Source organism: Mustelus asterias, chromosome X (genome assembly GCF_964213995.1).
Source record: "Mustelus asterias chromosome X, sMusAst1.hap1.1, whole genome shotgun sequence".
Taxonomy (NCBI): Eukaryota; Metazoa; Chordata; class Chondrichthyes; order Carcharhiniformes; family Triakidae; genus Mustelus; species Mustelus asterias.
Window position 1 is genome coordinate 14,893,432 of NC_135834.1, and position 13,008 is coordinate 14,906,439.

The window sequence follows — 13,008 nt, forward strand, 5'->3', positions numbered from 1 at the left end:
TTCCAGTATTAATTGTGATTAGTGCAAGAAGCAACTTCTGTCAAGCTTGGAATGCTTGTTGGTGCATTCAATTTTGGGAACAACCAGACCCAGGATTCATTCAGAAAAGCAAACGGTTCACTGGACAGAACTGCAAAGCTCCAGCTACTTTGGACACCCCAAATTGGCCCCACATTTCGAGCTGCCAGTTTTTGCCTTGCAAGATTTCTGTCCGAGATCACGCATCCCCTTTGGGGAAACATCTACTCAAATTACTCAATCTGCCTTGGAGTTCAGAACAATGCAGCCTCTATCCTAGGCCACAGCTCCCTTACACAGTATGTAATAGCACAGGAATATTAGAGAATGCACTGATGGAAGAAAATTGATTCAAAATCCTGACAACACAAAACGCAGTCTGAAGCATTCCCTGTACAGGAGTTAACCATTGTTCTCTGTGCATGCACTTGTGCAACAAAGGGGCAGTAATAGTTGTAAAAAAATTAAAAGTTAGTTTTTTTTAAAAAAAGACTAAAATTTTAGACACTGATTCTGCACCACAAACTAGAGATTAAGTTGCTGTGGCCTAAAATTATTTCCTACCTCCATCCCCTGTGTCAGGTAGGTTTAGCGCCAGAAAAATGTGATATATTCCCCCCCTCTCCCATCTGATCTAAACATTTTTCGCCTTTTTTTTAAGTCCTAACTTCAGTCTTCAGCTACGAGATTTATTTTTTTTTAATTTTTGTGTTTTACTGCAAAAACATCCTAAATAAATAGACATTTAAAATCAGCAAAAAGCTACAAGCAATTGTGCAAACTAGCTGCAGAAATGCATTACATAGTTAGTGAGTTTGCTGCAGGGGTTTCCTCTGCGGATCTCGGACCTTCAGACTGGGAACACACGTTCTCCACAGTCAGCTCAGGCACACAAAGGTTCCTATCAGAGGCCCTGGGGAAGCCATCTTGAAGCTTTGAATGCAACTGGAACTCCTGCTTAGTATTTTCAGCGTACGCATTAGTACCATCTACTGGGGAATTGTCATCTTCTATTGAGGGAAATTGTACGTCACTGTATTTAGAGGTCCCTGTGTTCTCAGCAAAGTGCCCTGTGACAGGCACGTAAGGTGCCAAGGAGCTATTGGTAGCAGCAATTAAATTTTCTATAGTGTTTTCCTTTGTGTAACCGGATCCTAATTCTGCTTGCACATAATTGGTCTCCCTATCCCTGCAGTTCACATCTACAGCACAGGTCTGATCTATCTGATAATATAACACTGTGGAGTCGTTTAAATATGTCTGTTGCTCAGGCGTTGAGCTACTTTGAATAGCGCTGTCAGCAAAACACAGCACAGGAGAAACAGGAGTCACTTCTGCCTGGATCACAACAGGTGTTGCTAGCCCTTCACAGGCCTCATCAGGTCCAGTCACCGGATCTCCTAATATACAGACTTCTAGGCTTTCTACACTGGTATCCATGGTTACACTAGAACTGGTCAAGTCATCCTCCTCCTCCTTTTTCCTGTCCAGCTCCTCAGCAGACTGTAAATGCAGAACCGCAGTTTCATTCTCCAAGTCATAGTTTTCTGCCGCGAACTCCTGGTAATCCTGTACCTCTGTGTGTCTGTCATTGGAGCAATGGGAGATGGCCGGCAACAACTGCTGATGGTGGTCGTGCTGCTTGTTTTCCAGTTCCAGTTTCATGATTGTGTGCAAGTAATGAGTTCGCACGCGGATGGGGTTAAATTCAATCCGGCCAGCCGCATTAGCGCATCCATCTTTGGAGCACCCACAGGGAAAGGACATCCTGTCCACCTGAAGGAGAAGAGATTGATATTAATAATTAGGGGACAGTAGCACAGCGGTTATGTTACTGGACTAGTAATCCAGAGGCCTGAACTCATGTTCCAGAGACACGAGTCCAAGTTCCACCATAGCAGCTGAGGGAATTTAAAGTCAATTCATTAATAACACATCTGGAATAAAATACTAGTCTCACTGACTCTTAACCACCCTCTGACAGAACGTGGCAAGCTGTTCAGTTGCAGGCAGCTCACCACCACATGCTCAAGGACAATAACTGCTGATCTTGCCAGTGATGCTCACATCCCATTTTCAAAAGGCCCAGAGGACAGATCTGTAGTTATATTGGAATACCTTCTGGATACCCTGCCTCAAAGCGGAGGAACAGTCTGCCACAATAAACTCATTGCAAGTTTGCAAAGAAACTCATTGTACTTCCAAAGATGTGCGGGTTAGGTGGATTGGCCATGCTAAATTAATCCTAGTTTCAGATAAATATGTGGGGTTACGGGGATAGGGTGGGATTGTTGTTGGTGCAGGCTTGATGGGCCAAATGGCCTCCTTCTGTACTGTAGGGATTCTATGACTGAATCAGCCGTGGCTCAGTCACCCGAGTCAGAAGCTTTAAGTCCCACTCCAGAGATTGGAGCAGGAAGATTTAGCTGACACTCCAATGCAGTATCCAGAGTGCCCTAAGCAGAGTTGTCAACTTTCAGATGAAACATTAAACGTTCAGATGGATATAAAACATTCCAGGGACCTCCACGTTTGAACCCCTCCAATCAGGTTTCCACCCCTGCCACAATGCTAAAACAGCTCTGATCAAAGTCACAAATGATATCCTCTGAGATTGTGACAAGTGCAAACTTTCCCTTCTCGATCTGTTTGCAGCCTTTGACATGGTTTGACCGCCCCATCCTCCTCCAATGACTCTGTCATCCAGCTGGGTGGGACTGCTCTCATCTGCCTCCAATCTTATCCATCAAATCAGAGCCAGAGAATCACTTGCTTTCTCTTCCTGCTCCTCCACTGTTACTTCTGGTGTTCCCCAAGGAGCTATCTTTAGCCCCCTCCTATTTCTCATCTACATGCTGCCCCTCAGCACAACATTCAGCTTTCACATGTACATTGATGACATCCAGCTCTCCCTAACCACCACCTCTCTCGACTGCCCCACTGTTACTAAATTATCAAACTGCTTGTCCCACATCCAGTACTGGATCAGCAGAAATTTCCTTGGAAACCACTGTTTTCGGTCCCACTCCAAACTCCATCCCCTTCTCTGGCAACAGTCTGAGGTTAAGCCAGTCTGTTCACAACCTCACTGTCGCATCTGACCCCGAGATGAGCTTTTAACCTCACGCCATCACTGAGACCACCTATTCCCACCTCCATAACATCGCCCGACTTTATCCCCGTCTCAGCTCAATTGCTGCTGAAACTCTCATCCATGCCTTCGTCATCTTTAGACTCGCACATTGGGACACACTCCTGACCGCTCTCCCACATTCTACCCTCCATAAACTTGAAGCCATCCACAATTCTGCTGCTCTCGTCTGAACCCGCACTAAGTTCCATTTCTCTATCACCCTGTGCTTATTGACCGACATTGACTCCACGTCAAGCATTTCAAAATTCTCATCATTCTTCAAATCTCTCCATGATCTTGCCCCTCCCCATCTCTGTAATATCCTCCGGCTTCACATCCCTTTGAGGGATGTACTTCTCTAAATCTAGCCTCTCGAACATCCCCAATTTTAATTGGCCCACTATTGGCGGCCATGCCTTCAGCTGCCTGGACCCCAAGCTCTGGAATTCCCTCCCTGAACCTCTCCACCTGCCTTTCCTCCCCCAAGGCAGTCCTTAAAAAAACAGACCTCTTTGACCAAGCCTTTTGGCCACCTGACCTAATATCTCCTTATGTGGCTTAGTGTCAGGTTGCTTTGTAACGCTCCCGTGAAGATGAGGGCAGTGCAGTTGATGTTGTCCACATGGACTTTAGCAAGGCCTTTGACAAGGTACCGCATGGTAGCTGGTTGCATAAGGTTAAATCTCACGGGATCCAGGGTGAGGTATCTAAATGGATACAAAATTGGCTTCTGTCGGGTTGTAGAGAGTTGTTTTTCAAACTGGAGGCCTGTGACCAGCGGTGTGCCTCAGGGATCAGTGCTGGGTCCACTGTTATTTGTCATTTATATTAATGATTTGGATGAGAATATAGGAGGCATGTTTAGTAAGTTTGCAGATGACACTAAGATTGGTGGCATAGTGGATAGTGAAGAAAGTTATCTCCAATTGCAACGGAATCTTGATCAATTGGGCCAGTGGGCTGATGGAGTTGGAGATGGAGTTTAATTTAGACAAATGCGAGGTGATGCATTTTGGTAGATTGAACCAGGGCAGGACTTACTCAGTTAATGGTAGGGCGTTGGGGAGAGTTACAGAACAAAGAGATCTAGAGGTACATGTTCATAGCTCCTTGAAAGTGGAGTCACAGGTGGACAGAGTGGTGAAGAAGGCATTCGGCATGCTTGGTTTCATCGGTCAGAACATTGAATACAGGAGTTGGGACGTCTTGTTGAAGTTGTACAAGACATTGATAAGGCCACACTTGGAATAGTGTGTGCAATTCTGGTCACCCTATTATAGAAAGGATATTATTAAACTAGAAAGAGTGCAGAAAAGATTTACTAGGATGCTACCGGGACTTGATAGTTTGGGTTATAAGGAGAGGCTGGATAGACTGGGACTTTTTTCTCTGGAGCATAGGAGGCTGAGGGGTGATCTTATAGAGGTCTATAAAATAATGAGGGGCACAGATCAGCTAGATAGTCAATATCTTTTCCCAAAGGTAGGGGAGTCTAAAACTAGAGGGCATAGGTTTAAGGTGAGAGGGGAGAGATACAAAAGTGTCCAGAGGGGCAATGTTTTCACACAGAGGGTGGTGAGTGTCTGGAACGAGCTGCCAGAGGTAGTAGTAGAGGCAGGTACAATTTTGTCTTTTAAAAAGCGTTTAGACAGTTACATGGGTAAGATGGGTAGAGAGGGATATGGGCCAAATGCGGGCAATTGGGATTAGCTTAGGGGTTTTAAAAAAAGGGCGGCACGGACAAGTTGGACCAAAGGGCCTGTTTCCATGCTGTAAACCTCTATGACTATAAGTGCCTTGGGACATTTAATTCCATCAAAGGTGTTATCTATCATACATGCAAGTTGTTGTCGTATTTCAAAGAGCAAGGGAGGTTATCCCCAGTGCTATGGCCAACATGTTATCCCTCAATCAGCGTCACAAAAAACGTGGTCATCATCACATTGCTGTTTGTGGGAGCTTGCTGTGCACAAATTGGCCACCACACCTCCCAACAATACAACAGAGACCACACTTGGTAAATAACTGGCTGTAAAGCATTTTGGGTGGGATATCCTGAGGTTGTGAAAAGCACTATATCAATGCAAGTTTCTTTTTCCCTTATGGACATTTGAGTAACTTCCAATTAAATACATTTGCCTGGTTACATCTAAATGTTACCAGAGCCAACAGGAGCTGCCTCAGTGGGAGCCTCATATGTTGTAACATGGAGTGACTGGTCACTCCCTTCACCATCACTGCTGAGAAGCAGACATTGGAGGTCCCAGCAGGGTTCAGACAGGGGAATATTTGATTCAGGAGGATCTCCTGCAACCAGAAACTCCACCCATAGCACAAGACACCTGTATATTTTCTGGGTTCTCAAATTCTAGAGGCAGCGACATGGATATGAAAATCGACGTTATCGCTGAAAAGATATTACCAACCAGCAGACCAGGATATGTTACTGCTGAAGGTCACAATGCTTCATGTTTCCTGACAGCCTCTTGGGTCAATGCTGATCTTATGAAAAGCTTGCTTTTCATCATTGTATAACCACGCTTGCAAATTTCATTGCAAAGCTTTTCAATAACTGTACTGGGGCTTAAGCACACAGCCCCAATTAAAGGGACACACTTTTGTGGGCCCTTAATGTAATGTTCAAGTTGGCCTATGCTCAATATAGGAAGCAGGAAATTAAGGTGTTGGGAAAAGACCTACATTCTAAGGGCCGTGGGAGGTAGTGTCAGCTCCAAGGATCTGCTTAGAAAATTGTCTGAGGGACGAAATGAGCTGAAGATTTCCGAGGCTTCTCACACCTGTTTAAAGTTACTTTGGTGCAATTAGCTACAAGCAGTAATATTCAGGGCATTTGAGGACATTATCCCTCGAACTAGCTTTAATGTTTAATCATTTTGAGCAGTCTGCTTGGATTGCTGATTGTGACCCAATGTGCTGAATGACGCAGTGTTACCTCTGACCCCAACCACTGAATAATCAAAAGTAAAAATCACCCTTTTCAAAACTGCGAGTGCGTTGCTTCCGAAATCGCTTTCCCTGGGCAGACATGAAAGCATTCCCGGTGCAGCCAACCGCATCCCCGGAGCCAAGCTCAGGCCAACCTGTGATAACTTTCACTTCTGACTAAAGGAGTCCTAGCTTGCCCACAATCCAACACAGACCCCGTGATTAAAATTCATTACTGGGTGTAATGTGTCATTGAACAAGGTTAAACTTGGGGCTGTCCTCATCAGGACAATCAACTACTTGCAGTTATATAGCATGTCCCAAGGCACTTCACGAGACTAATGATCAAACAAAACTCGACACCAAGCCACACAAGTATTAGGTCAGATGACCAAAAGCTTGGTCAAAAAGGGAGGTTTTAAGGAGGGTCTTAAAAGAGGAGAAAGAAGCAGAGAGATTTGGAGGGGAGGGGGGAGAATTTCAGAGCTTAGGGCCCCAGATAGCTGAAGGAGCGGCCGTCAATGGTGGATTGATTCAAATCAAGGATGCACTAAAGGAGGAGTTACTGAAGGAGTGTGGAGTTCTTTGGAAGGCTATAGGGCTGGAGGACTGGCACGGGGAGAAGAGAGAGAGAGAGAGAGAGACACTGCTGGACTGAAATGGTGGTCAGCGAGCACAGTGAGTGATGGATGAACAGGACTCAGTGTGAGTAACGACTAGGGCAGCAGAGGTTTGGCTGAACTCAATTTATGGAGGGTAGAAGATGACGGAAGCATTAGCAAGGACCACTGAAACCTCGTTGATAGTTGGAGGTACGTTGCCGAATTGTACTCTGAGCACCAACAAAATTAGAACCAGCACTACTCAATTTTCACAGCGGGAAATAGTGTTTAGTCTGTGGTTATAGACAGCCAGAGTTATCATCAGTGCTATTCTGATTGCTGTACAGTCTCAATATAGGGAAAGGGCCCACTTGGATATTATTTTAGTCCAGCACAGGAAACCTGTTCAGACAATCCAGGAGGACAGAACTGAACCCCGGTTTCTCTTTGCTTTCATGTAACCAAATAAACTGTCTACTTTTGATGCTGGAGATTTAAAAATGAGAGAATAAAGTCTTCAGTCTAAGTGAGGCTAATCGAAGGCCTTAAAACCGCCAGTTTACAATAGTTAATTCTTTTCAAAAATCGTTGCTCGCAGTTCAATTCTTACCTAGAACGTGTTAAAAGTTTTATTATATCCCTGGTCTGCATTAAGCAGATCTTAGCTACAACAGCAGTGCGGTGCTACATATTGCTATTGTGTTCCCAGGCCAAAGAGAGAAGGGGAAAAACAGCCATGACTCCTGGTCACTATTCAGTGGGCCTTGCTGGAAAACACAAAGGCAGGGACGTTTGCTGAGATGAGGATTAGGCTTGCTTGGCATGGTGAAAATGGCTGTCAGCAACTCACTGTGAGCCAACAATCCAAGATACCAGAACTGTGGCCCAGCAAGAGGAAGTGGAGCTGAAACTGGTCACTGGCAGCACCTCAAAACTGATAGCAAATCGCCATTCAGTTTTCCATGGTGCCAGATTTGCATTTCCATTGAGTTTGGGCCGCGTGGTTCCAATTTCTCAGCCTCTCAGGAAGGAATTCAGATTTGTAACTGCCACAAGAGAGATGGGATGAGAACTCTACAGGGGACAAGCAATTTCACCGTGGAAGTATTACTTTAAGAGGTACACCCAAAATGCTAGCAGAAGCAAAGGGTTTTTTCTTCGACTAATCTTTAGGTGAACACAGGTGTTAAAGTCACCGAGTTCCTTTGCCCGAAAAGGGTTTCAAATTTGTGCTGTAGTCTTAAAGAGTTTATTATTGGGATAATCAGCCTTTTGATATTAGACTCTTCTCAATACAAGGGTTTACATAAAACAAAAGCCGAATGGATCTCTTCAGGTAGTATAATAGTCATTTCTATTGGCCATAAGCTTTGACCTTACCTGGCATTTGATTCCCGCTTTGCTACAGGGGCACGCTTCAGGATCACAGTAAAACCTACAGTCGCACCCGCATTCCTCCCTGGACGAGCGAATGGCTCGCAGCTCATGCTTTTCCTCGGTATCAATCCTGTTGACGCCCGATGCACGTAATAAAGCTCTTCGCCTTTTTGTGGGTAGTGGTTGTAAAAAGAAATAGTCATCTACCTCAATACTGTCCACATCAATGTCATCATCAGAAACGTCATCAATGGTGAGTACATTGGCTTCCTCCGACTCAACTGTACCGTTTTTGGTCAACTGTTGAGAAAAGTTTAGAATGGTTTATGGTTAGGCAAGTGTGGTACAAATAACCTGCCTTTTCTTCCACAACTCTTGCAATTTTAGAACTAAAACCTTAATGCTTTTTAATTCACCTAACACTTCCTCCCTCATAATGATGACTTGTTTTAAAGGGTTTACACACCCCTCCGAGACACCATCCATCGACGTGTCCCTCTCCTGAAGGGTTGACAACCCAATGCAGTGCTAATACACTCATACCACAAGCTAAGGTGTCCATAACCAAGTCAATTCACTGAACGAATTGCTGATGTAGATCAGTAACTGCAGTGCTACAGCACTGGGACCCCAACTACAGGACTCAGATTTGAAAACCCATCTCAATAACTGAACGGTGTCACTTAATGACAATTTTAGCACAGGTGACTAGACAGAGTGGCTGAGGACTAATCTTTGGTAGAAACACGGAATGGAAAATGACAGAGTCCTCTTCAGAAAAGGGTGCCACCAGTCTGCAGATTAGAGCCTAGGAGTCTAACAATGACTCTGCTGGTGAGGGATGGGCATGAAGGATATCACAGAATCCCTACAGTACAGAATGAGGCCATTTGGCCCATTGAGCCTACACCGATAACAATCCCACCCAGGCCCGATCCTTGTAACCCCACATATTTACCCTAATCCCCCTTACACTAAGGGGCAATTTAGAATGGCCAATCAACATAATCTGCACATCTTTGGAGTGTGGGAGGAAACCGGAGCACCCGGAGGAAACCCAAACAGACATTGGGAGAATTTGCACACTCCACACAGACAGTCATCCAAGGCCGGAATTGAATCTGGGTCCCTGGTGTTGTGAGGCAGCAGTGCTAACCACTGTGCCACCGTGCCACCCATATCAACATTGCCTACAATCCTAGGGATGTGCACAATGCAGCCTGAAATGGCAGCCTCCATCTTTTCAATCACGTTGCTTCGAAAGTCAAAATGACTTCATCCAAACATGGTGGCCCATCCACTCAATTTAGGATGGACAGCAATAAGGTGAAGGTGGAATTGCCATCCTTATTACAAAGTGGTTATAAATCAAAACTCTTACGTGAGACTATATCCACAACAATCTAGAAACCTAGCAACAGCTGGCCGAGCCCCCAAAAAAGCTGATAACTCAGTAACAGCCTTGGCTACCAGTCTATGACGCACAAGAACAAGTTGTTACACAGAGTTGGACCTTAAACTCTCAGTATAACAAATATTCCTTCAGCAGTATTGAAGAAGCAGAAACAAAGTACTGACAGACTGGAGGGTGAAATACAAATATCAAAGATACATTTACTTTCCAAGTGAGTCTGCAAGAATGCTCCTTCTAAAAAGTACTGGTTTCTGACTGGCACAACAAGCATCGGCACTACAATTCTTATCTTTTACAGTCACTGAATCTTATTGAAAACGGCTTGCTATTTTGGAATGAATTGTTTCTCTTTACACTTTCTCCCAATGGAAGGGAATCTATAATCAAAAGAAAACTGGAATTTTAAAAAACCCAAAATAATAGAACAGAGGGCTTCCAGTCAGGACCTGTAATGGCAAATTTGAAATGTGCACACCAGGTCCAAATACAGTCCCCTCTCGGCACACAGCTGCAGTCACATATCCACCGAGTCGGGACATTAATAGCAGCACATTCTAGTTGATTTTACATCCACACAACTGATCATCTTTGCTCCTTCATAAAACAGTGCTTAGCACTGCTGCCTCACAGCGCCAGGGACTTGGGTTCGATTCTGTCCTTGGGTAACTGTCTGTGTGGAGTTTGCACGTTCTCCCCGTCTCTGCGTGGGTTTCCTCCGGGTGCTCCTGTTACCTCCCACAGTCCAAAGGTGTGCAGGTTAGGTGGAGTGGCCGTGGTAAATTGCCCCTTAGTGTCCCAAGATGTGTAGGTTAGGTAGATTGTCCATGCTAAATTGCCCCTTAGTGTCCAAAGATGTGCATGCTAGGTAGATTGGACACTAGGGAGCAATTTAGCATGGCCAAAGATGTGCGGCTTAGGTGGATGGACCATGGTAAATTGTCCCTTCGTGTCCCACGATGTGTAGGTTAGGTGGATTGGCCATGCTAAATTGCCCCTTAGTGTCCAAAGATGTGTAAGTTAGATGGCTTAGGTGGTAAATGCACAGGGTTATGGGGATAGGGCAGATGGGTAGACCTGGGTGGTTTGCTCTTTCGGAGACTTAGTGCAGACTTGATGGGCTGAATGTCCTCCTTCTGCACTGTAGGGATTCTATTCTATGGTACTTCCCCTTCCCCCCAATCATACCACAGTTCACAGTGGCACTGCACCCACTCCAGAACCCCAGTCTATTTACTCCTTCCTCAAGCCTCCCAGTTCAAGCTGGTACTCTGGTTCTCTTTCCCTTCCTCGACAACATTCATACAGGCTTTCTCCCCCATCCACCCACTCCCAATTCAGCTGCCACCCTTCCTGCCCACTTCCCGCAGTTCAAACTGCTCCCACTTCCTCCCACATCTGCTTCCTCTTTCATTTCCCCCGACCTTTCGAATGAGATGTTCAACCAAGACTCGGGAGACATAAAAGATCCTATGGCGTTAGTTTGAAGAGGAGCTTCAGTTTTCAGAAGAAGACTTCACTGAGGAGATGGAGGGAAATAGGTAAGGCTTGTGTCAAGAGTAAACAGTGTGTGGGAACCAAGATGATTTGATTTATTGTCACATGTATTGGGATGCAGTGAAAAGTATTGTTTCTTGCACGCTATACAGACAAAGCATACCGTTCATAGAGAAGGAAAGGAGAGAGTGCAGAATGTAGTGTTACAGTCATAGCTAGGGTGTAGAGAAAGATCAACTTAATGCAAGGTAGGTCCATTCAAAAGTCTGTCAGTAGCAGGGAAGAAGCTGTTCCGAGTCGGTTGGTACGTAGATTGGGTCGTAAATGCACAGATTTGGTTATCTTAAATTGTGCTGATTTTCAAAGCCCTGTGAAGATTTGGTGAATCTTAATTGATGTTGAAAATCCTACCAGAGAAACCCTATCTTGGAAGTGTCAGCCATGCTTCCAAAGAGAAGCTACCAGAACTCATTCATTTCCAAGGTGCTGACAGGTTCTTCAGAATTTGTCGGACTCCAAATAGTAATGGTCATTTTAAAAGAGACACAGAGCAGGTAGAAATGGAAAAATGTATCAGAAAATGAGATTGAGGCATTGTAATGTGACATTACGCTAATGAGCTCAGCTTCTCCATTGATGATACAAAGTAAGCCAAGAGATCCAAACTATGTTCTATCTGCTACGTGCAACTGTAACATTTTGTTCTGTACACATAACACTGTTAAAGAACAATCAGGTCTTCAAACCATTATGAACAGACAAGGCAAAACGAGGAGCAAACTTGCCAAGATCTCACTGAAAACTATTCAAACATCTCTGTTTGCTGCTGGACTTTGTGCTTGGATGTGCAGCTGTCCCATTTTATAACTGTACCGCTACGGTACTCTGTGTCCAAAAGAATTCACATGTTGCTGGTGAAATCAGCCATGGGTTAGAAATGTGAGCAGCTGCCAGAACTCCAGCAAGGTACACTTGCACCTCACTCCACCCTTTCCTCAATCCACCTTCCGAGATTGAAAGGAAGGACCTATCATGCCACTCAGTGAACTTATCAATAGGCCAAAAGCAGTCCTCAGAGGCCAGGATCCCAAGGCATTTCAGAGAGTGGGCCATGTTATAAGAAGGGGGCTTGTCTTTTTTTGGGAGGATGTTGCGATTAGCCCCAAGCTGAACGACAGTGAAGTTCATTACGGGAAAAGATCTACAGATTGATGTACTTTGGAGGCTAAACTGTGACGAGCAATTTTGATGGGCAGTTCATTCACTGCAACCTTCCAAACAAGGAAATAGTCCAAATCACATTAACCCACCCTGTCCCCAGATCTCCCTTTCCTTCATCCACTTATCACCATTCAGATTAAACTGGATTTTGTTTCTGCTTTCACTAACCACACACCCTCGAGATGCAATCTGCAGGTTCACAATCCACTCTCAGCATTTAGCTATTGGAAGCATTGCTATTTAGCCCTCTTCACACACTGCATTAAACTTGCAATGCATCCTGTGTCAGCCAAGCCATCGGAGGTATGGGGAAACCAATCTTCCACGACTACGTCCTGAAGGCATTCTCCCTCAGAAGGCCATTTCTTTGGCCCAGTGTGGACTCAGACTGTTATCCTCAATTAAAACCAGCTTGTTTCATAAAGAGAGATTAGTTCGATAAACTATTTGCATTCCATTTAAAACCATTGGTTTTCTCAGGAAGCAGACGTCATTGGGAAGGCCAGCATTTGCTGTCCATCCATCAAGATGGTGGTGAACAGCAGCCTTCCAGAAGTCCTGCAAAGGTTTGGCACATTAGAGTTGCTCGCTAGGCCATTTCAGAGGGCAGTTAAGCACATTGCTGTGGCTCTGGAGTCACACGTAGGCCAGATAAGGATGGCACATTTCCTTCCGTAAAGGACATTAGTGAACCAGATGGGTTTTTACAACAGTCTTGTAGTTACTTGGTCACCATGGTTGCTCGCTTTTTAAATCTAGATTTGTTGGTGTCAGAGTAATATTTGAACTGATGTCACTGGAGT

At 44.8% G+C, this 13,008-nt stretch overlaps 1 protein-coding gene across 2 annotated transcripts in view; it reads right to left on the reverse strand.

Moving 5' to 3' along the window:
• Positions 1–733: 733 nt before the first annotated feature.
• Positions 734–13,008, reverse strand: part of LOC144481945 (cysteine/serine-rich nuclear protein 2-like) — a 53,297-nt gene continuing 41,022 nt past the window's right edge. The window contains exons 4-5 of one of the 2 annotated variants that reach the window (XM_078201118.1): positions 8,080–8,376; positions 734–1,794 (exon numbers count right to left, since the gene is read on the reverse strand). In XM_078201118.1, coding sequence (XP_078057244.1) covers positions 817–1,794; positions 8,080–8,376 — 1,275 coding nt within the window. In that variant the 3' untranslated portion in view covers positions 734–816. The remainder of the gene's footprint in view (positions 1,795–8,079; positions 8,377–13,008) is intronic. The other variant, XM_078201119.1, reaches the window with a different exon arrangement.